This window comes from Buteo buteo, chromosome 1 (genome assembly GCF_964188355.1).
Source record: "Buteo buteo chromosome 1, bButBut1.hap1.1, whole genome shotgun sequence".
Classification (NCBI taxonomy): Eukaryota; Metazoa; Chordata; class Aves; order Accipitriformes; family Accipitridae; genus Buteo; species Buteo buteo.
In genome coordinates this window covers 33,803,223-33,828,743 of record NC_134171.1, presented here as the reverse complement: position 1 = coordinate 33,828,743, position 25,521 = coordinate 33,803,223, and the positions used below count along the sequence as shown (strand labels likewise).

Genomic DNA, 25,521 nt, shown 5'->3' with positions numbered 1-25,521 from the left:
TTCAAGCTTTCACCAGAAGAAAGCTTTAGGAAGCATTGTCAAACACAGGCTGAGACACACTGAAGCATGCAAGCAAGGGACTGGTTCCTCGTATGCTTAGAGTAAGTTGTTTTTCATATGCCTTGTAAATCAAATGGCTTGCATTAAGAGTTTTTTTGTCACACAATTACACCACTGAGTAGATTTGTATTGGAAGTTCTAGCTTACACAGATTCTGTGCTTGAGGCTTGAAAAACATTGCCAAAAAGTTCAACAACGTTGTTATCAAGTTCTTACCTTTTCTCTGGAAAGTCTCTTTCCTTGTACTGGTAACTAAACCCAGGGTGAAAGAAGCAGTTGCTTATTTATCCAGATATAGTTCTGTGTAAATGAAACATCTTTCCTTTCCTCCTAAGTAAATTGAAATCACATTGAACTTGTTATTAACCTGGGAAAAGATTCTGCTGTATAATCAAACATTATTCTAATATTACATTTGGGTTTTTTCTTCTGTAAATGATACTACATAAATAAATGCAAGTTTTACCTTCAGCAAACATAGTTTGCTACATAATTTAGTAAACCTAACACCATACATCTATTGAGGAGTGAACTCTAAATAAGCTACGTATTATAAGAAGGTTGTAAGAATGCTACAACATCTATACAAGGAAAATCCAACATAGCCAACCACTTAAAAGTCTCTGGAGATACCCTTTAGCACATTAATGTATATTTAGTATTAATCTTCCCCAGGACTGAGAATTTTGTGTGTTTATGTCTTTATACATATATGAAATGAACACACACACATATATAGGTGCATACACACACTGAAGGTTTCATAATGTTCAAAAATTTAATTATTCTTGCAAAATAAACATTTGCTATTGGCTAATTCTGTAACAAGTTGGTGTTTTTGTTGTGTTCAACACGTACAGTACTCTAAATTGCACAGCACCAGAAAAGATATACCTGCTTGGTGGATTTTTTAAGGATATTTAATATCCTCTCAGTTCTCACATACACAAATAAGGCACAAACCATACAGTGGGTTAACCTTACAAGAGAGTTTGAGGAAAAAGAACATATGCAAAGGAAAGCCCAAGAGCACCTATTCCTAAATATATGCATCCGTATACATGTTCAGGCTTAAACTTTAATGCTTCATAGTAGTTTTATTAACTCACAACTGACTACTGCTAGGCATAGGGAACTCTGTTTTGGCCTGTCAAGCTAGTGAATATGGAATGCATTGACATATGAAAAGAGTCATTTAAACATTAATAAAGAAAATAAATGGCTATAATGTCAAGTAACATATAGTTCATTCTATGTCAAGAGCCTTTCCTATCAATTTAGTTCAACTTTAGTAGCTACTGTTGTTTCTCCTTGTAGGTTCTGAGCTATACAAATGTAGTTTCCAGCATCTCTGGCTTCAAAATCCTCAACAACAAGAACGCTCTTCGAGATTCTTGTGGTATGTCCAGTTCCTCTGTTTATCAGTCTCCAGAAGTTTTGGATAATCACAGGCCTCTCAGACTGTTTAAAAGAAAAAAAAAAAACAACAAAACCACACACACCCACATAAGAAAATACATGATTCTGCAAAGTGTAGTGACACTACCCTATCAAACCCTGAACGAAGAGGTCAGAGAACAGGAGCCTATATCCAAAAGTCAGCCTTAAGTGAGGAAACTGAAGGTGTCTGGCAGTTGCAGCAACATTCTTGCATTAAATACTGACATACCAATAAGTTATGCCAAATAAGGATAATACAATGGCTCTTCCAGTCCAGGTGCAGGTACTGTGTCTCCTCCTCTAGTGATGGGCTGCCAGAGCTCTGCCTGCAGTATATGCATGAACTCAGTTGCAGTTGCAGGCCACTTACTAAGGTTGCATTTAGGTACTTGATCAAATAGGTGAGGTATCCTGGGGGAGGTGTGTGAACTTATTTTCAGACTTTCAGCATGTCTCAAAGAGGCAAGGCAGCAGTGGCACAAGTTAGTTGACCAAGCTTTACCTGGTTTTCTTATAGCACAGAGAATAGCTTTAAATCATGTGTTGCAAACTAATTCCTCCCCCTCTGTATTAGAAACTGTATTCGAAAACATACAAGCAAACAGTAGCAATTCAGAAATGTTTCTAAATTAATCTTCACATTATGCTTTCCAAAACATGTATGTAACTTCAAAGCTAAAAATACAAGCAAGGATGCTTAGAAAGATGCTTTTTAGATTTTGTTGTTGTTATATGTATAGCAGGCTTGCTTTTTCCTCTTCTATAAGAGAATTCTCTGATGGACTGTTTATGAGGTCACTCCCTGGCACCTCAGAAGTTTGCAAAGGACTGGATAAGAGAAGCTGGCCCAAAGATAGAATAAGGCCATCTCTTCCCTTCCAAAATCCATCGTGCTAGCCAGCAGCTTTGATCATGTTGGCTTGTGCTATACCAGTAACCTGGATAAAAGTGGTAAAAGAGAGGTTTCTGCTTGGAAACTGTCTCCTCCTGCTTCACTAAATAGATGGATAATCCAGTTACCAATATGAATGCTGCAAGGCTTAAGTTAATAGTAGCAAAAGGATAAGTTAAACACTTAACTAGAGCCAAAGCTACAATCTCGCACTTGCAAAATGGCCAGTACAGAAGAAGATGCCAGTCTTCTTGAAGCTCAGGGATGAGTGTCAGTGCAGTCAAGGAATGCCTAGGAAGTGGCAGGCATTTACAACTAGCAAGAACTTTTTTGAAAAACTGGTAATCTCATCTAGAAATTCTTAAGCCTTTAGAAGGAATCAAGCCACTTACTTAGCAGAGCTGTACCTAGCAGAGCACTGAAAATCAAGTGCTACCTGCAATCAAGTACTACTGCACACTTAATTCAAGTTTAAGTTAGTCCTTAAATACAGCAAGTGGAACTTCCCTGACCATACTGAAAGTGAAGGTAAAGGCCATGTAAGGCAGATACTGTTTGCCTGGTTGGGCTCCTGCTAGCCCAGTTTTTCTCAAACTAATTGCCTTCCACTTTGAAGTTAGTTTCAGGGAATCATATTAAGGAGTGGATCAGTATGCATTCACAGCAGGTGAATGAGCAAGTGCAATTGTCAGGGAGTGGCAAGGGAAAAAAAACAACCGAGTGAAAAAAAGTAAGAGAGAGGTTAGTGACTACAGAGATGAGATGAGGGTCTCTAATGCAGTGTACCTAGGAGCAAGCAGGGATTAAAGTGCTGCTTCTGCTCAGGGATCAAGTGGTAGGTGACAGCCCAGGCACCAGGTGGGGTGTTGGCAGGGAACAAAAACCATCACTGATCTCCCTGCACTGAAAGCAGCAGCAATGAATGGAAACATCCAGTGAATCTTAGAACTTTCAGTCCTTTTTCTTGCACAAAAGAAGGTGTATCTGAACAGCATCACTGATGGTCCACTCTCTTCTCCCTCCACCCCCACCTTTTTCCTTTGCAGTATGTGAGCACTTCCTTAATAAATGTTAAGTCTCCAACAAGCATACAGTGCTTCTACTCTGACATTTACTTAATAATTTTGCTGGGGCAGAAACCCAAACACAACTCTTCCCTCCCTATCCCCAGGCACAGCTGGAGCTGAGACTGTTTACTCCAGTGGATAAGCACATCAGCCCTTTCCAGGGCAGATGCAGGCCACAGGCCAAAGTCTCTCTCTCAACCCCTGTAGGCGGGTGCAGTGAGAGGGTGTAGTCCTCTGCTGATCATGCATGTGCCCTGCACTGCAGCTGCAGCATCCACAGCCAACAAGGGACATAATTTGCATGTGCTTAGCTGTTTATATTCAATCAGTGCTAGAGACGCATAACTGCAGTGCATGTGCCAGCACTGCATCAGGTGCTGTAAGACCACTGGAAGCAACTGGGCCAAGAACAGCCAGCAACCAGGCTTGGGCAGCCATTCAGCTGTGGAAGATGTAAAAGTAGCAAGGGGTGGACACTAATAAGATACAGAGTTCTTGGAAGGCCAAGCTGAGTCTAGAATTTAATTCCTTCATTCTTAGTAATTACAGTTAGTTAACAAAAGACATAAAATTGGGGTTTGCATAGCCAGTTACTACAGTCTAATACACAGATATTGAGGGAAGCTAAAAAAAAACCACCAACCAACCACACAAAAAAAACCAGAAAACCGTATCAATCAAAGCTAATTCTCTTAACCACCCAAGAGAGTGAATTGTTTTAAGACTATAAGAGCCCCACCTTGAAGGATAGAGACACTGCCATTTGTTGATGCATCTCAAAGTAACGCTAAGAGCTAAATTCAGAGGAAGACATTGGGCATTTAACTCAAAAACCACTATTGCTCTGCAGCTCCCCAAACTTGGAGGCACTTCAGTTTTCCCTAGCATTTTACTTTTTACTTCACTGACAGCTGCACGTTTCTCTGCTCATTTAGACATCTGCCCCTTTCCTTCCTAACTTCAAATGGACACCAGAAACAGGAATTCTGCCAAGCTCTTCCAGTGTTCCATCCAGTAGTTACTCTTCAGATCACCTAATTCATGCTATCAGTACCAAGCTCCTCACCAAATGCAGTTGAGGCTACCCTTGTTTAACAGCCAGGACAGCGCAGGGAGGGTAAGTTGGTAATGGCTCAAAAACTCTCAGACTTCAAGAATCTCAGCAGGAAAACTTCAGACAAGCAGCAAGGGGGGTGGGGGTGGGAAGAGGTGGAAGGGAGAGGGGGAAGCCAAATAATGAACTAACATCTAAGCAAGGAAGGACTAGAAACCTGGTTTTACATGCCCAGTGCCCTCACCAGCAGTTCAAATCCTTTTTGTGCTCTCTTGCTCTCTCACTATTTTTCCCCCTGAAAAGGCACACACCTTCCTATGACAGCAGAGTGCTACAGTCTCTATCTTAATGGCTACAGCAAAATTCTGGGGCTTTAGATTTTAATTTTCTCAAGCCTAGTAAGCACTCAATTCCAATCACTCAAGCAATTACTTCTGACGTTAAATTACTTAATTCTATGCTTTCTCAGGGAGACCAATGCTGATACAAGTACCTTATTAGCAAGCTCTGCATCGTCCTTTGACAACCCAGCACCAGGAGGGCTGGCAAATGGAATACAATGCAAACCCTCAGGTTCTAGAGGACCCCTTTCTTCTGGTGAAGCACTCCATCTTCCAGCAGTCCTCCTTTTGCTCCTAGCCTGCTTCAGATAAACAGCAGTAGAGATGAGGCTGGTTAAGAAACAAGTCCCTACCATAACTGGTCGAGGTGGGTAGCGGGAGAAGAGAGGGGACCATCATGATGCTAGTCAGATACATCTTATTTTGTGCAAGAAAAAGGACCAACAAAGTTCTCAGATTCACTGGATGTTTCTGGTGGATTCTTTCAGATGAGGCTGCCCAGAAACAGATTTCTGTGCTTCTGGATGTGGACAACAATTAAGCTTAAAGATTCTGTGCTGTGATGATTCATGCGCCTAAGCCATGGAGATGGAAGGGATATCAAATGCAGAGGTATCAGTGAAGTTTTGTGGCTTGCCCTAGAATAGCTTCCTGACGCTGGCTGGCTTTGACCCTGTCTGAGGCTTTTCTTTGTAAATGCTGCCCAGAGGCCAAGTGTCTCTGGAATGGAAACCTGAGGGAGGAGTGAGCTTTGCTGAGCCTGATTTTTGCTAAGATGGGTAGAGCATTTCAGCTTCATTCCTGTGCTTCTAGCCTCTCAGGGTGAGATGGGCTGAAGTTCAAAAGGGTTGTGCTGCCTCCTCCTGCCAGCATGCCTGAGCTAGCAAGAGGCAGACCACCACAATCTGAAAGAACCTTTACTCCAAATCTACACGCCGACTGGCATTCAAAGCATTGCCTTTATGAAGAACAAACCATTTCCAGCCAGGGCATACATCTCTTACCTCTTGCCCTGGGTACTGCCACCTGAAGTTCACATCTACATCTGGCTCCCCAAGGACCGTGCAGATTACATGAACGCTGTCACCGACTTCTGCTCTATTGGATGATGCTGCAATTGTGGTTGAGGGCGGGCCCTTGGGAACTGATAGACAGCGTTTGGAAGCAGAAAATTAGTTTCTACAGTTAAATACACTAGTAAACTCAGGAGTCAATTTTTGCCTCAGTTTGCTTAACGCAACAGGTAAGTGATGTACATCTGCAACTTTCCCCTCTACACTGGGAAATTGCTGGAATTTAGACCTACAAAGTTTTATCACATATACTTTTGATCAAAATTTTAAAACTCCGATTACATGACTGATTTTTTTTTTAAATTGTGTTCTAAACAATGCCTACAGAATAAACAAGAGTCAATGTGAGCATACAGTAAACTGCATCTTACCTTCCACATACAACAGGTGATACTTGATGGAAATCTGAGGTGCTCCCTGAGACTCTGCTTTGCAGTAGACAATACCTTTATGATCAGAAGTAGGGTGCTGGTAAACAAAACCCTTCTTCACATCATAAATAATATCGGTTCCATCTGTTTCAATTTCTTCTGCTGGAAATTCCCTGTGTAGAGTTACTTTTGCTGAAGGAGTAGTAACACGGCAGGGGATGACTGCAGGTTTATCTGGGTTCAGGTAGACAATCTCAAAATAACTGGGGGTAGGTACAAAAAGTTCCTCTTTATCTGTGCAGAAGAGTTGATATAGTTAGAATAATATTTACATCTTTGTTTAACAGAAAGAAGAGAAAGTACATACGACAAAAGAAAATAGCTATGAGCAACATTATAAATTAACCCAAAGCTTTTTGCTTTAAATACGCACACAAAAAAACCCACCAAACAAAAAACTTTTCTAACCTGCGAGTACATATTTACACAGCTTGCATTAAAAACATTAAATCAAAAAGAAAAACAAAGTATTCTTCACTGTAATCAGATTTTTTTAATCTTAAGAAAAACTTTGGAATTCCTTTTTAATAAGTTTCCAAATACTCATCTGGATCCAATTCTGTTCACTCACCCACTTTTAAATGGTAACACACATTACCCCCACCACCACCACTGGTAAGATAAGCACTACTACAAAGAGATATTCTTTGGAGCTACAGCCTTTTTATATATATGATTTTAGACAACATGTGTGATTTACTGCTCTAAATAGCTGAAATATTTAGTGCTTTCAGAATGAGAGATAAAGAGTATTTCCATATTTGGCATGCTGCTTAGAAATATAAAGCTGAAATTCCTCCTCCTAGCATGAGCATTTACACAGTAACTTGACTGAAAAGTTTATTCCAGCCTTTCTAAAGGAATATAACCTCAGATTATTAAGCACTTCTGATAAACGGCTTCTGCACAGTCTAATTTGGCTCCAAAACATATCACAAACAATCCTATCTTAGCATTTTGTACTGAAATATTCACTGGCCAAGAATGCTTTAGCTCTAATCAGGCAGCAAAGGTTGTTTTACCATTCAGAATGTTTTCCATGAGAAGAACAAATTAACCATTTGATTTCAGCTCTGTTGCACCAAATAGCAGTAAACTTTGCACAGTTACCTACTATGACCCTATCCATGCAGTGTTAGGGCTACAGTCAATCCCAAGCTCTGTGGAACAACACATGTACTTAAGAGTGTTTTGCCTTTCAACAGACTATATAGACTCTTGGGAAAAATTGTGACCTTACCAAGATCAATGAGATCAAGATTTTTAAGTCAGTGCAGGTAACTGGAAAGGGGGGTGAAGAGTCCATGTGGTCATCTGAATGTCATGACAAAATGAACCTTCTGCACAGATTTATTTTCTTTACCCAGACACATTTTCAAAACATTAAATGCTTTTTTTATTCATTTTGTAGAAGATCATTAGAATGTGTGTTACTATTTTCAAAGATATTTACTTTCCATTGCATTATGCATTGTTTTGGATACACATTTAGCATAATCCATAGGGAAAATGGACTCATAAATCACCCTATGCAAGTAATTTTCTGCTCACCAGCACTGTCTTCCTTAACATCCACTAAAAAGATGAAAGTTGTGGAAAAATCTTGACGGTAAAATCGCTGATGTAGCTTTATTCCTGTCTTACTAGCAAATATATTTCCATTAATAATCCCCCAGTGAGTTAATTACCTGTGAAAAAGATGTACGTTGAACCCATTTTAGTCTCATCCTTCCTGCATTTGTTACCATTGCACAGCTGAAGCCAGCAGCTATATTCACCAGTGTCTGCTGCAGTGGCATTTGCGAGGATCAGCTGACCATACCTGTCAAGCTGCTTTATACTGGAGAGAAGAAAAACAAAAGGCACAGACAAGCACAGATGTATTTCCTCATACATTTCTGTCAGCTTGCTTCTACTTTTGATTTTTTTATTCCTACTCTGCAGCTGACCCACCTTTTGCTTTCAGAGCTATGTTGCAAGTTCCCTTTTGCTCCAGCAAAGACCTGCTTACATGAGTAGCTTTATTGATTTCAGCTACACAGGAGCACTTGCAAGCATTTGTCTTGTTCACTTCATTCTTGGATTCCTTTCAGTCCTCATTTTGAAACTGGGCTGTAACTGCTGTAGACAATATGTTCATCTATGTTTTGTCTCAGTTTGTCCATGTATATTCCGTATTTTCATGCTCCAAGTCCACCTGCATGCATCTCAGTCATTTCTGATACCATTAACTGTAGCACTGCTTCAATAGTATGTAACAAAGATAATTCAGAAGTACTAAGCAGCAGGTACTTTAATAAGAGTTTGTTTGACGAGTATGCCTGCTTTCAGTGTGAATGTTTTCCTATCTTTAACATACTGGTCCAAGTTTCCACTTGCAAACACCATCATAAAGAGCTTCTATCTCCACTTGGATTTGTTCTGCAAGTAAGTCATTTTGCACTGCCTACTCCTCTGCCCTAAGCTACCTCACTGGCATCCTCTCACTGGAGTTTCCTTCCTCATCACCCCTCAACTATTTCAGAGCATGACCCTGAGAACTGCTGGAGGTATACTGGCAGTGTCATCACGTAACTACACAAAATTCAGCCTGTGTGATTATTTCAGACCTGATTTGCTTTTTTCTCATCCTGAATTTCCAAGATACTTCTCTCAGTGGACTGACACTTGTAAATGTGCAAATATTTATAAATATGTAGATATATATGTAGATACTGACAATGTTTCTAAGGGTCAAAGGTCCTATCTACAAAATTCAGCAGCTACAATCTCATCTTGTTCTTTTTTTTATTTTAAGGTTTGCTTTCCTGGCTCTTTCTTCCAGACAGATGGTGATATAGTTGGCAGCCTGCTGTGTTGACTTTTGATGGATTGCAAAAGCAATGGTCCAACAGTACCAGTTCTTGGGAAACTCTGTCAGGACAGCCATGTGGCAGTACTGATGCACTCCACTGCTGCTCTGACCCTTAAAAATCCTCTGACCACCTGCCTTTTACATGATACCTGTCCTGGTTTCAGCTGGGATAGAGTTAATTTTCTTCTTAGTAGCTAGTACAGTGTGTTTTGGATTTAGCATGAGAATAATGGTAACACACTGATGGTTTAGTTGTTGCTGAGTAGTGCTTACCCTAAGTTAAGGATTTTTCAGCTTCTCATGCTCTGCCAGCGAGCAGGTGTACAAGTAGCTGGGAGGGAGCAGAGCCAGGACAGCCGACCCAAACTAGCCAAAGGGATATTCCATACCACAGAATGTCATGGTAAGTATATAACCTGGAGGGAGCTGGCCAGGAGGAGGGATTGCTACTCGGGCATTGGTCAGCCAGTGGTGATCAACTGTATTGTGCGTCACTTGTCTTTTCTTGGTTCCTCCCCCTGCTGCCTTTTTAAAAATTTCATTTTATTGTATTCCTTTTCATTACAATTATTATTATATTTTATTATTATTACTGTTAGTATTACATTCTATTTTACTTTAGTTATTACATCATTCTTATCTCAACCCACAAATTTTACTTCCCCCCCAGCCCACTGGACATGGGGCAGGGGGGAGGGAAGAGAGCAGCTACGTGGTGCCTAGTTGCTGGCTGGGCTTAAAGCACAACAGTAGCATATCCAGAACACAAAGGTTTCCCCGCTTTCCTTTGCAAGACAACGAGTTACAAAGTCATTTCTGTTCTAACCAAGTCAGAAGAGATTTTTCCTGATTTAGGCATTTGATAGCAAACTTCCTTCCAGCGTTTCAAATGAGCTCTGGACAAATACACAGCTTGCATGAAGTCTGAACAGCTCCCATACTCTTATGCAACTGTGGGTTCTCTGAATATTTACCACGCTCCTACTTCTTATTAAATGAGGCAGTTATTCTGTAAGGCAGATGCCTGACTGAATCATTTATTTCATGGATGCTTTGAAGAAATGCTTATCCTCTAAAACACCTTGTCACTGCGTAACAGTAGTACTATAGACATGCCTGACTGTACTGTGTGCTCTAAATGCTCTGTTTTGCTTATGTCTCCACTGCAGGCAGAATAACCGCTTAAACAGAGAGGCCACTACTTCCAGCTACACACATACCTTCTGACTCCCTACATGTTCTGCTAGCAGTCTGCACTACTACCACCAATCATGAGCAACAGTTCATGTAACCCAACATTCAGCCTCCAGCCAAGGCCAGTAGCTTAGAAATTAAAAAAAAAAAAAAAACACCACCAAATACACAACACAAACAGGGCTAACTGAGAATTATCTTTCCCATTAAAGCCCTCAGACACCATTAGTACACTCATCCACCACAGAACAGTTCTGAGGCCTGCCTAAGGCAACAGGCAAATCATGTTTCCTACCCGCTAATGCACTTTTCCTACATGACCTTCTCTGATTCCACTTTTTGGAATCATGTAATTATGGAGTAGTAACATTTTCATTTTTAATATATACACTACCTTACATTATAAATTATCTTCAGTTTTTGGGTAAGCTTTGAGAGATTCCTATTCGTGCAAGAGATCCTGTTGTATATCATACCCAACAGGAAGAAAAGAGAAATCCAAAACACATCTTAGCCTGTATTATTATTATTATTTAGTTTCACAGTTCACATTTCATAGGCTACATGACTACATCAGCATAAAATGTTTTGCAAGTATCCAGTACTAAATGTCAACATTACTGAGAAACCATTATGCCAGAACATTTTTGCCTCCAACCATTAATGCAGACACTGAACTATAGCTTGAAATCCCAACAGACAGAAAAATAAGGTCAGAGTTAATTAATTATTGTACAGTGTGTTCTACTTAACTAAGAACAAGCTATCCAGTAATCAATGGAAATAGCCTAGTGAGGTAGTCATCCACAAACATGCACTAACAAAACCTGGCAACTGACAGTGGAAGTGTTGAAACTTGTGACATGACCACGTTAAGCAGACAAAACAGGCCATATAAAGTAAATCATAAATGGTAAACCCTGCAGCTGACCAATATTTCCAGAATAACTTTTATTTCATTAGTATTTTAGATGCTGGGAAATCTGACTCAAAAGCCTAAACTTTGCTATGCTCTACATATCACTAAGTAAAAATGTGGTATATACAAACGTTTCAAGACTGTTAAAAAAAAAAACAAACTAGAAAACTACTCCAAAATCTTATTCCATACGTTCATCTCATTAAGCTTTAGTTATTTGAAGTTCAAAATATCTTTGCCAGAAAAACTATGCCAAGTTTAGAAGCTTAAAAGATATAAAAAGACAAAAAGACAGTGTATAGAGCATCACTCAAAGAGCATCTAGCAAACTCCTCTCAAGCAGCTGCATTCATACTGACAAAAGAGAGCTTATCTCAAATACAAGCTCACTAGGAGAGGAAGATAACATCTTACTGTTTAACACAAGAAAAAAAATCCCCAGCTTTCAGACTTCAGAGCACATGGAACAAAATGAAATTCAGTTATGCACATGAGCACAACGAACATCCCACCCACTAAGCCAGCAGGAACCTGCATTCACTGAAGGCAGTCTCATTTTGCCCTCTACAACTTAGTTTCCTCAAAACTTGTTAGAATGCTCCTGTCCATACACCCCCCCACCAAACACAAATGTGTATGTGATCCATGTCCAGCTCTTTGCCTCACCTTCTTCCACTAAAGCAGTTCCATTCCACATGAGTTTATTTATCAGATAAAGTTCTGTGACAAATACAGCCAGTCTTTGGCAAGTGAGGGACCCATGTTCCAAGTCAGGCAGAGCAGAGACTATGTGAAGTTAGACTGCCTTCATCTAGAGCAGCTTTTTGCTATAAAGCTTAAGAAAGGGAAAATGTGCTTGCCCTTACTCTTCTTTCATCCCTCTCAGCTGTTGATCCTTCTCATACATTGTAGATCCAGTTTCTGAGTAAGCCTACAGTCATTAATTTGTTATGCACAGTCTTACAAAACAGCATTCTAGCCCATCTGTTCTGGAGATACACAAGCTACTTTTGACCGTTAACACCACCAAGATTTTTGGCCAGTTCAGCCAGTACACAAAATTTTCAGACAAAAAGTTATCTGAAAGGTATATTTATGCTGCACAAGGCAAGAAAGCATTACAGATAAGCCAGTCCTGAAGCAAGCTGGTGTGTCCCCTTAACTTGGGAGCCAAGTTTGCATGATTCTAGCTTTCTCACCAGAGTTGCATTGCATCCTACAGTCTCTAAAGTTAAGTAAATCATTTCAGTGTGTACTGTTATTTACTCCAGTTAAGATAGCGGAAAAAAAGAGGATTTCTCCTCTGGCTCAATAAGAAACAGCCAAAGAGTCCTCATCCTCCTTTCACTCAGCATCTTTCCCTCCTCCCATATGATAACTTTAGCATATGTTAACAGCTACAGACCAATTAAAAACTGAGACTCTCTAGTAGAGCAAGCAAAAATATTTTATTTACCAGGTCATAAAGTATACCTACAAAGACAAACTCAAAGAAAGCATAACCACTAATACTAAAGAAATGGCTTTTCTAATTATAATCTCTTCCTTAGAAAAGTCATATTGTCCTCCAGGCTGCTGTATTCTCCTTACCATATGGGTGAGTTAAAAACGTGATAAGCATGGCATGGAGACAAAACATCTGGCTTTCATCACCACTTCTTTTTGCAGCCACCCATAGGAAATACATTATATGGATGCTAAATTTAACTAGTTGCAAACCAAAACACCTTCTTCTCCCAGAACTACAGACAGGAAACAGAACGCAGTAAGCATCTTCAGCATCAGCTCCTGCCCTGGACCTCTGCTGTTAACACAACCTCTGACCAACTGAGCTACAAACACCCTCGCCACCCTTAACCATAAGGTCTCTTTTGCCTCCCATAATTGCAATTCTGTTAGATGACAGGGTCCTTAAAGCCTCCTCTTGTAGCAGCTAGAGTTAGAGGATGTTAACAGTTCCCAGGAGATGTAAAACACCTTGCTTGTTGTTAAAATTTCCACCAGACCAGTTGAATTTGTACATCCCTCCTATTATTTACAGAAAAAACAGGAATTGGATGCCTAATCATCTGTTGCTGTGGGGACATACAAATGAAGAAAGGAATGGTAGTCATTAGTCCCCAGCGATTGCATGGACTTCACCACTGCTGCCTCTCCTCCTCTCCTATCCTCCAGGCCCAGCAACCCGCTCTTTCTTCACTATCCATTACCTCCTCAGGCCCCAGTCACTTTCTCCCTGCTGCTGCCACCCACTCTGGTTTGCACCAGTGCCCTAACTCCAGCAACACCAGCATGGAAATCCAAGGTAAAAAAGCCCAGCCCTCTTAATTAGCTTGGGTTTCACTCCACACCTCACTAATTTGGTAATGAAAGGATTACCTTATACTTCATCTTTATGCACTCAAAAAATGTTAGAAGCTACTGGACATATATCTATCTAGATGATCGAACAATTTTTTCTGTAGGTTATTTGCTAATAATTTTTCTGATTCTCCCCTTTGCCCTACATTTAGCATTTTGTTTTAAAATAATAGTGTAATATATTTGTAAAATTTTAAAATTTGCCTATTGTAGTATCGGTACATGGTCTTTCGTACACAGCAAGGAAGATCTAAGCTCCTCTTGAAAGATAACATTGTTAATAATCTTCTCTGCTGCCAGTTCACTTACACTACCAACTGAGCTAACCAAATAACATGCTATCTTTATGGTATTTCCAGCTAAAGTCAATCAAAGCTTTCTAGAACCATGGAATAAAGTGTCATATTTCACATTCTATAAAGCAGACTTTGTTTCCTATGTATCCATTAACACTACAGCAAAGATCTTGAGATAATTACCAAAGTCATGCTAAAAATGTGACGAAAATATAACTGCACAAGATTCTGTGGTCAGTGTCTCCAGAAATTATTACTATTCTGTGACTCTGAAGAGTGCTACTAACCTGTTTTCAATTTCTCTAGTTAATTACAGGATATTCTGCTTACATTTAAAATTATTTAGTCTAACTCAGCCTTACTGCTTCAATAACTTATTTCAAAGTAATTTTTCTAAAGTGAAGATCATATTTCAGTATAGACCCTTAAATATAAGCCTAACATACTTCTAAAAGAAAATAAATACTTAGGCAAGTTTTATCCACCCAGCCAAAATGTTTTATAGCATTTCTCTTGTGTGGCATTAACTTTTGTTATATGGTTAAAATATTACAAATTCTGTGATCTTGAATGAGAACAGAAGGGTAAATTGCTGAGGCAACAGAATCCCAAACTACTTCAATACTACAAAATGCCAAATGACTCAATTAGGAAATGTGCATCTTTTTTCCTCAAACTACCTTAAATTATTGTATTTTGTCCCATGTGCATCACTAGAAAACTACTTAATTTTGCAAGAGAGGAATAGTCAGTCAAACAAATAACAAAGAAGCATTCAGATTCCTCGCCGAAAACTGTGAATACTTGTCATGCTTTCTTCAATGTCAGATGCTAATACTCAGATAACATGACCTGGAGGTCTAAAGGACCAAATCATGCCAGCAACCTATTTGCAAATCCACAAAACGTAAGATACACTTGAAAACGACAACAACCACCGCGCCCACACGTGCTCCCTGTTGATACTACTTCGAACGTTCAGCTTTGGCTTGCTGGAAGGCCAGGTCTGTATTGCAGTTGATAAACGCCACCTACTGGAATAAATCCAGATAAAACATTACTTCTTGCAAAAGAAAAGGCAGTAGTTGTTTAAATAGGCCACAAGATCTTTTGAGAGATATTGCTGCGATAAGCCCTCAGCAGAAATAGGCTTGCTGCTCTAACTTACTCTGACAGAAGCCTTGCACTAGCTACAGAGATTTATTCAGCCACTGCAATTCTTGAACTCCTCAGCCATCAAGATACAAGCAAATCAACATTCACGAGAAGAACTGGCTCACAAATTTCAGAAGGATATGCTAGACATCACAGTGTCTAACTGCCAATCCTCAACACTCCTCTTTGAAAAGAGAAGTGGGTAGGAGAAGAATATATCTGAAAAATTAATTAACTGGGAATGACTTTAAGGTAGCATCATACCTGTAACTAGGTGAAATGGATCACAGAGATTCAGATGACCTCAGTTACTTACAGAGGGCATACACACTTGTACTTAATCTAGGAACAAAAGGACAATAAGGAATGGATAACTGTCCTCATACCTCTGTGCCCCTCTCACCTAATAATCCAAGAAAAGCTCCTTACAGCTCTTTCTTAGGGCATTGTTCTCAGTGCTCCACAGTCTGCTCACTACTCGTCTTTCATAGACACATAGATCTCCCTCCATAAAACAGCTAGTGAAAACAAACACTACTCATGGCAAAAAAAAAAATGCCTGTGGAAGACATCCTTAAGTTCCTTATATGCCCCTCCTCTTTCAAATACAGAACTAAATTACTACATTTAAACTACATTTAGCTACGTGTACTATACCCAAAAACTGGGAAGGCAAATAAGCGTATGGGGGTTTGGAGATGATATTTAATATTTAGAGCAACAGGACACTCACCTGGTGGGGCAGAGAAAGGGAGAGTCCACAGTTCCTCTTCCTGCTCTAACAACTATTTACGCGGTTTCCATTAAGATGTCACTAGATGAAAGAAAAAGCCTTCCTAAAGCCAAAGTGACTATCCTCAGCATTAAACTCTGCCACATCACAAACCTTGCAATTCCCTTTTGCACACAAAGGTACCTTTGACTGAAAAAGTGAAGACTACTCTTACTTGCTCCTTAGTATGGCAGCTGGTGTATTTTTTTTTTTGCTAGTTGAGAGATGTGGGTTTGAGCCTCTTCAGGAAATCAATCTCACTATCTTAGGTAGTAGCTACATTAGCAACCAGAACAGCCCACCAGGAGCAGGTCTCTAGAGCAACAGAGTTGGTAGTGAGTACCTGACATCCACACTCACACATTTTGAGAGTTTTACTTTGGACTAGCTCTAATGTGGTTCCCTGTTAGTGGCTGGAGCACACTGGTGTCCTGCTGGACCACATCTTCTATTTTAGATTAATCTGAAGGAAATCCAGTTCACATGCTACAAGACTATTCCACAGTGCAAATCACAGGGCAGCAATTGGTGAGAACTGAAAGATGCTCATCTGTTTTTGCTGACAATAAAAACCACTAGGTGGAACATCTTGACTATAAAAACCTAAACAACAAAAAAAACCCCAACGATGTTTAAAGTGGTAAGAAAAAAAAAGTTCTGGATTCTTTTTTCCCCCCAAATGAAAAAGAGCTTACCTGAGCCTGGAGTCTTTAAAGGTGTCTAAGTACGATGGATAGTTCCAAGTAACATTACTCCCCTTACATCGCAGTTCTATGCTTTGTCCTGCAGACAGGCTTAAAGTGGCAGCTAGTTTCTGGAAATGACCTTTATCCATCACTTGTGTCAGTATGGACTGGGACTTCAAAGAGGAGTCAGCAGATTCCCTCTCCTTCATTTTGGGGTTTTTAGGTTTTACTTTTTTGTTAACAGGCTTAATTTTGTTTTCCCCAGGTTCTTTTGGACGCTTACTCCTCGCAGGCTGTCCAATAACTAGTGAAATAAAGAAGGCAATGTTACTGATTAGAAAAAGGTTATATAGTCTTTCTGAAAAAAAAAATATCTTCCTTATTATCACAGAGAATAACTAAAGTTTCATTCTTCCCATAAAGGATTCATAAAAATGACTAAGAGTTAATTTCCATAAGTTTTTGAAGTCTCTGGCATGACCCATTTTCCTGGGGAAAAAGGAAAAAGAGAGCTTTCGACAACATGTGGAAAATCTATACTTAGAGCTCACATACACAGCCAAATATGTAAGGTATGAGAACTTTACAAATGGGAAGGGAAAGAAATACAGCATTTCTGTCGCCAGTTGCATTTGTCATTTCAACCTCATGTCATTGCCATTTAGTACACAATGCTACAAGAGTTCTATGTCTTCATAAGGATTTTGCACACCCATTGATTCTGCATAACATTTTCACACATCATGTTACTGTAAGACACACGAAGAAAAACTGGCAAGTGTGGATCTTCATGACAGTTTATAAAATACTGATAGTGATGTAGTTGTTTTCTTTTACAATAAGTACTGTGAAAATACAAATAGCACTTAAGTCACTTGAAGGCAGTATTTAATTCATCACTTCTCTGTAACAGCCATTTATTTTGACAGTCCAGATGAAAACAGAACCTTAGAGGCAAATGGCAAGAGCTTTCATTACCTGCTAGAGACACAGGGATGCCCAGCTGCCTTTAAAAACAAAGGAAACTGAAAGTAAGTGAAGTGTCTCAAATTTTAAAAAAAATTAAAAAAAAAAAATCAAGATATTCCCACTTTAACTGACAGCAGGAAGCACAGATCTTTTGTGAGATGAGCCTAAAACTGCTGTCCCCAGACACAAAAAACTCCACTAACTGTGCCTGACAGCTAATTAACATTGAACACTGCTTTTCCACATGAAAACACTCAGGTATTTTTATTGTACAAATCAATCAACAAGCTCCTTCTGGAATTAAAAATAGCCCTCCTGTATACTGAGTTAGCATGAATTAAAAGTGGTACTGGCCGCAGTATGAGCAGCAGCACTTCCAGACTCCCACCACTGATGGCTCCTGTGACATTCCTCATACCCCAGCTGGACACCTTGCACCACTTCAGCCTTCCACGTCTCTCAGTCCAGGCTGATGTACACCACACCTCTTTTAAATGGCACAGAGCCTTGTGAGCACAAATTTTGAAAACAGGAAATTCAATCCAAACGTAAGAAAATGCTTTTTACTGTGATGACAGTCAAGCATTGGCACAGGTTGCCCAGAGAGGCTGTGGAGTCTCCAACCACGTTGATATTCAAAACCTGACTGGACATGGTCCGAGGCATCTGTTCTACATGGCCCTGCTTGAGCATGGGGTTGGACTGGATGATCCCAAGAGGTCTCTTCCAACCTCAGCCATTCTGTGACTCCGTGACCTCAGCACGCAGAGTAAGGCTACCTGTGTAGGAGCGTTTGCCTTCTGGTCTCTCACCAACTGGAAAATAAACTGGAAGACAGCAATGCTGCAGTCTTCTTAGTTTGCCCAATGCATTTTGAACTCTTTTGGACTCTTATGTAATAAGAATAATTTTTTTGAGAGGCACACATCCAGTTACTACGGTACATCCCTCCCCCACCACAAAGACAAACATTTTTCCCAGTTCTACATCATGAGCATTGGTGAAGTGAATTGCAAAGATGCTTCACCACCTTAAAATAAGCCACAAACTTTAGAGATCAAATAGAAATGGCTTCCGAAGATCATGACATTTTAAGACAAAGAGTAACATTTTATAGTTTCTGGAAGGGAGAGTGAAACAAATACCTATGCTTCTGTTGGAGCATGTCCAGAGAAGGGCAACCAAGTTGGTGAGGAGCCTGGAGCACAAGTCTTATGAGGAGCAGCTGAGGGAACTGGGATGGTTTAGTCTGGAGAAAAGGAGGCTGAGGGGAGACCTTATTGCTCTCTACAACTACCTGAAAGGAGGTTGTAGTGAGGTGGGTGCTGGTCTCCTCTGTCAGGTGGCTGGAGATAGGAAAAGAGGAAACGGCCTCAAGTTGCAGCAGGGGACGTTTAGGTTGGATATTAGGAAAAATTTCTTTACTGAAAGGGTTGTCAGATATTGGAACAGGCTGCCCAGGGAAGTGGTTGAGTCACCATCCCTGGAGGTATTAAAAAAGCGCACAGACAAGGCACTTCCGAACATGGTTTAGTGGGCATGATTGATGGTTGGACTTGATGATCTTCAAGGTCTTTTCCAACCTAAATCATTCTATGATTCTTCCAATTTTTCTTCACACCTGTGATGCCACTGGCCATGCAAAATTGACGAACTTGGGGGAATGATAATAACAAAGGAGAAATTCAGACAAGTGGTTGCTGCCTCCCATGGAAGACCATGAAGTAGGGCTTTTCTAGTTACTTAGAGCACATTACCCTAGCAAGTGACACAACGCATATACTACAGGGGCAAGCAGTTGGTGCAGGAGCACTTTTTCCCTGCATTGCATTAGAAAGGCTACAGTGGGTCAGGTCAAATGTCCACCTAGCCAACATCTTCGCACTGACACCACCCAGTGTCAAATGTCAACCAGAGAACAGGGCAACCATCTCTGCTCCTTTGATACTAGTCTCCTAGCTTCCAAGAACCTTTAGCTCAAGGGATCTGTGAACCACGGTTGCCATTGTTTTAATGCCCTTGGTGGATTTTTCCTTCATTGATTTGTCTAGTCAATTTTCAAAACTACACAAATTATACATAAATATTAGATGCCTCCCAGTTTCTGCATTAAGTGAATAAATATCCATTGTTTCTCCAACAACTTTCTCTGCAGCACCTGTACTTTTACAGAACTTAAGCATCCTTCAAACATATCCTTTTCAGACTGACAAGTCCTACTCTATTTAATTGTTCCTTGTAAAGAATATGCATCTTTCTTACAACAGTCCAGTTACATCACATTTGGATAATGGAAAAAAGACAGAAGCAGACTGTACACCAGGTTCAAGATATGGTTAAATCACAGTTGTACATATTAGCAGTGTCTTCTTTCCTGTCTAAACAGCTCATTACTTTTCAAGAAAGCAATATTAGGAGTTGACTTTCTCTAGAATAATCAAGTGTAACTCTAAGATGACTTTCATAAGTAGGAATTACTGGTTAGAAATTTTTAAGTAGCAATCCATCAATGTGCATACAAAGTTAGAATCATTTGTTACTTTGCCTCTACCAATACTAAATTTCAAGTTCTATTTTCACTGCCCAGTCTTTCAAAATGGAGAGATCCTTCTGCAACTCTTTAGTGACAGTTTTCTTTTCTTTTAGCAGGTTTATAAATATGCTGAAAAGCATACGCCTTACAAGATCCCTGTGAAATTCAACTGGATAAAACCAATTCTATGCCCAGATTGCAAAAACCGAAGATTAACTCCTACTCTTTGTTTTCTATTAGTTATTACCCCATGAGAGGTCTTCCCTTGTCTCACAGCACCTTGGTTCCCATGGAGTCTTTTAACAACAGGCTTATCAAAAGCCTTTGGGTATCCAAGTACATCAATCAACTCATCCATGGCCACACTTATAAAGTCCTTCAAAGAACTTCAGCAGATCTGCAAAACAAAACACGCTTCGGGGGGGGGGGGGGGCATCCATACAAAGCCATACTGACTCTTCTGCAATTCATGCCTATTTATTCATTAGTTCAATTTACAGAATACAGAGATCTGGCTTTGTGCCTGTACCTCCCTCAAAAATCTTAAAATACTGGCATGTTTCTATTTCCCTGATAAGTTACATGATAGGTTATGCACGTGAGTTAAGACTTCAGCCATTTCAGATTCAAATTTCTTCTTAGTCTCAGGTGTATATCATCAAATCATGGCACTTAACACTGTTCATGCTGTTGATTTTCTCTAAAGCCAACTCTTTTGGCATATTAACGAGACACGTCCTCTAATGATTCTCCCCATAGAGAAAGATTCTGTCTTGGAGCCTGCTATTACAGTGTTCAGTAGGATACTGCACTCAAAGTTTCTGATATGCTTATGCCACCATTTTCCATTAAAATCTTCCTAAGCACCTCCATAGGGAACATGTGAGCACACAAACAATTGTTTAATTTAAGTTTTACTTTCTGTAGGTGTTCTTTCTTATCCCCTGTTCCTACCAGCTTTACAAAGTTTGCAGCCATGTCTCCCTGCCCCACCCCAGCACATCAGAAGAAGAAAAGGATTTATGGCTGGTATCCCTTTTGCAAGCTGTTTCTCAAACTCTTTTTGTCTGCCTTATGCTGGTTTTTATATTTAACCCATATGTGAGTTAATGAGCCTCCTCATCTTATGTAATTCCCCCTTCCGAAATTAAATGCATCGGTCGTTTCTTTGGCTTTTATTATTCCTGCAAGAATATTAAAACTACAGTCTGGCTGTTCTAAAGCAACATCTGAATCCAATTACCTGAGTACTGCTCTGGATCAAGTTAAGAACTGCTGCTTTTCTTGAGGGTTCTCCAAGTAGCGGCTCTAAGAAGTCATCATTTGTGGCATCTAAACAATTACACTTGGCATCACACCCCAACGTGTGTGATCCAACCTACGCAAGGGTAAGTAATTCTTCCTTTTCTATCCAGTCCTTGCTGCCTCTCTGATTTTCCCTAACAGAGTGCTCATTCCCTCCATCATGTTGGGTGGTCAGTAACCAGGTGGTTTGTTCTCCATAGGGCTGGTATTTCAGTCTAGATTACTTTTACTGACAAAACCCACTAGGAATCAGATTTAACACTAAAGTTTTCTTCAATATAGACTGCCGCTTCTCCCTTGGGTTGAGCTATTCCATCTTTCCTGGGTAATTTGTGCCCTAGTATTAGAAAGTCGCATTGACAGGCCCGATAAACCTTTTGGATAAGCATTCCCATTTCAAACCAGCCATTCCAGTTCCCTTGTACTTTCCAGATTTGTCTGTAGAAACACACAAGCTTTGGTCCAGCCACCCTTTTCCTCCCCAAAAAACTCTATTGAAATAGGACTATTTGTTCAAAATACTCTTTGCCATTTCCACTATGTTCTGCCAACCTCAATCCTGACACTTGTTCAAAGGCACGCAGATCTTATAACCTCACCTCAAGAAAATACACCATCCTAAACTGTGTGCTCTTCCACACCTGACACTCTGCCTTTAAGAAACTGTTGAAGATTCAACTATGAAAGCTTTTCAATTTTAAGTGCCAGAAGCCCGTTTTTGATTTTTTTCTGGATGAAGTTTTTCCTCTTCTAACAAGCTCCCTCTGTTACATGTTTCTGTAGCTCCCAGTGAGTCTGAACACTTTCCTCCTATACCACACTACCAGCTACACAGCGAGACTCTTGTCTGTCTGACCTTGTATTTCCCTGCAGGCAACAGCAGGGGCATTTCAGGAAACACCATCAGAGGAGCTTTTATCTTCCTACACTGAAAACCTAGTTCTGCCTCCCTGCTGCGCCTCCCCAAGAGTTGAGCTTCCAAGCAAACCATGATCACACTCCTCCCCAACACTCCCTGTAAATCTGTCCAGTTATCTACTGACAGCACTCCTGCACCTCACAATCCTGCCTTCTCTCATTGCTGAATCAAGTATCTGTACGCCCAATAAATAATTAACTGGTACAGTGGTCTATCACCTAAGATAAAAAGGACATACAACCAAACCCCTTCAGGAACACAGAACCTATCACACAGATTCCTCCACTTCCTTACCCAAACTATAAGACTTTCCCAGGGAAGAGATCAAACTCAACTAGCCCCTTTATGCAAGTACACAAATATGCCGTATTTGGGATACCTTACCATCTCACTAGATTTATGCGCAGAGCCCTCGTTGTTTTAAACCAGCAATAGCACTTCTTACTAAAAAAATAATAAAATTAAGACTTAGTAGAAAAAATATTCATTGAGAAAACTCCTCCTTTCTACCTCTGATCAGCTCCTAATGTCAGTTCCAAGATGCATTGTACTCATTTCCTCTGCAACAGTACATTCAGGGTCCCTACTAACTCATCACGCCAAGGTAGAAGGCTATAAATCAATACGTCACAGAAATACACCACATAGTACTTTTGCTCCTGGTTCACAGTATTTGTCTCATCCTATCCTTCAATGTTTGTCTTCCCCTTGTTCTCACAGATGTTACAAACACAACAATCCCAAAATAAGCGTTAGTCACATAATGCTAAAAAGCACCCAGTTTTGACATGAGATATCCCCTATATCCACATGCACATTCCACTGGTTTCACAGCTGCACAGGTTATAACTTGAGAAGGCCCCTGATCTTCTTCAAGTGTCCAACTAGAGAACTTCAGAAGCAGAGAGCGAGCAAGGTCTCCCACAAGGACAGAGGAATCGTGTTCACTGTCCACCAGACATACCCATTACATGAGGCAGGCCCCATGCTACATCTTGGCAGCATCAGAGACCTTTCAACTCTCATTAATACTGACGAATTCTTCCTTGAAAAAAAATAAATCACATGTGAGGTTACCATAAAGAATAATTCTTAACCACCAGGATTAAGATGAGAGAGAAGAGTCTTTGTGATCACAACTAATGTAACAAAACAGGTTGGACACATCTCTACTTGTGGTACTTCAAAGTTAATCATCTGAACACTCATACAGACAATACAGGGTGACACATCAACACTCCTATGGACAATCTGGAGGGACATATTTCACCATTCATAAACTAATATAAGCTAAATTAGGAAGGCTGTTTTGAAATCACAGTGTCTACATTAAGAATTAAACCTCTATCTTTAGATAAGGAACTGTAATTAAATATGCCAGATTACTTTCTCCCATAGCTGAGCTTCTGGACGTGCTTCATGCTGTCACAGTCAAACCTCTGTATGAGCTAGACAAACTAAGAAAAAGATAGGCCTGGGAAATCTTTTGCTCAAGTTACAACTAATTTCTCATTCTGTGCTTTTATTGCCTCTTTCTCAAATAGAAAACACTCTTCTTGATGCGGTAGTGCACACCCACAGACCAGATCTTTCAGCAGAAATCCTCTCCCACACCACACTGGTCCAGAGTGCAATTCCTTTGCACATAGTCATAAGAAAAATTGGGCTGGAAAGGACTTCTGGAAGTCCCTTCCCACCCCCATTCAGCTGCTCAGAGCCCCGTCCAGTTGAGTTCCAACTATCCCAAAGGCTGGAGACTCTAGAGCCTCCCCTGACAACTTCTTTCAGTGCTTAACAGCTCTCTGGGTGAAGGATTCTTACAAGAATTTTTTCCTTATGGCCTCCCAGGCCACCTGTGGTAATCCTCTTTGCCTTTCACCACGCACCTCAAAGCCTGCCTCCGATTCCTCTATAAACCCTTCCACGGGCTACACAGGCCTCGTTCTCCAAGCCCTGTGAAAAACAAAGGATTTTTTCTTGTTGTTTCTTCAGAAGAAGTTTCATTAAGTTTATTGGCTTTTTGCAAGAGGGAAACAGCCTCTCCTTTGCCTAGTTAAAGTCTATAGAAGTCAAGGATTGGTTATGAATGTCCCTTCCCAGCCAAAAACTTGCCTCTTTCCCCACCAAGACTTCATCACAACCTGAAACTGAGTTACGAGTGAAGTTTGGTCCTCTCTATAAACGAACAACCGTGCACACACACCACACCACCACCCTTTTTTTTTTTTCTTTTTTCCTCTTTAAACCCGAGAACCACGTCCAGCACCGACCCTCCTCCGGCCGCCGCAGGGAGATTTCAGCCGCGGACTTAAACGCCGACCCTAAAGAGAAACGGCGTTGGGGGGGGGGGGGGGGGGCAGCCGGTGTCGCCGCAAACGCCTCTCCCCAAAACCCCAGCACGGGCTGAAGCCGCGTTTTCGGTCCCCGACGGAAAGTCTCGGCGACTTGCTGGCCGCAGGCCAAGACAGCGACCCGCCTCCCCTCCGCCTCTGCCCCGCAGGACGGAGCCCCGCCGCCCCCGAGATGGCTCCCGGCCCTGCCCCGGGGGCTGTCATGGCGGGGGGGGGGCGGCCACGGCCACCCGCCGCCGGCTTCGCGGGGCAGGGGCGGCCGCGCCGAGAGCGAGGCAGGCGGCCCGGAGGTGAGGAAAGCCCGAGGCGGCTCGCAAAGCGGGGGGAACCCGGCGGGGGTCGCGGCTCACCGTGCGGCAGCGTTTCCTGCAGCAGCAGCAGGCTGAGGAGCACCCAGAGCCGCATGGCGGGAGCGACCGGGGCGCTGGGCTGAGGCTGGGCGGGCGCGGCGGCGGCGGCGGGGGGGAAGCGGCCCCGTGGCGCCTCGGCCGGCCGCGGTGCGGGGAGGAGCCGGCCGGCGCCGGGGCTCCCTGCCCGGGGCACCTCGCCCGGGGCTCCCCGCCGGCGGGAGGCGCGTCGCGGCTGTGCTGCCCCGGGGGCCGCGCCAGCCGCCGCCGCCCCCGCTTCTTCGCTGAGGGAGGGGAGAGCCGCGACGCCCCGCAGGCGGGCCCGGCCGGCAGGGTGTCGTCCGCGGGCCGGCCGCGCTGCTGGGGGCACCTGCTGCCGCGCTTCACCGCTCACACGGGGGGGAAACTTCGGCTCCTGGTGTCTGGCCTGAACGCCTCCCTCTGCGGCTCCCTCTCCTCCGCAGCTCCTCACCGGGCGGCCGAGGACGGCGACGGGGTCCCG

General features: G+C 41.7%; 1 protein-coding gene across 1 annotated transcript; it reads right to left on the bottom strand.

The window, feature by feature from the left end:
* Nucleotides 1-286: 286 nt before the first annotated feature.
* Nucleotides 287-25,282, bottom strand: PDGFRL (platelet derived growth factor receptor like). Its single transcript, XM_075026835.1, has 6 exons — nucleotides 25,023-25,282; nucleotides 16,605-16,899; nucleotides 8,047-8,198; nucleotides 6,299-6,592; nucleotides 5,859-5,998; nucleotides 287-1,521 (listed from the first exon to the last, which is right to left on the bottom strand). Exons 1-6 carry the CDS (start codon nucleotides 25,075-25,077, stop codon nucleotides 1,333-1,335), a joined length of 1,125 nt encoding a protein of 374 aa, XP_074882936.1. The 5' UTR covers nucleotides 25,078-25,282; the 3' UTR covers nucleotides 287-1,332.
* Between the last annotated feature and the right edge of the window lie 239 nt (nucleotides 25,283-25,521).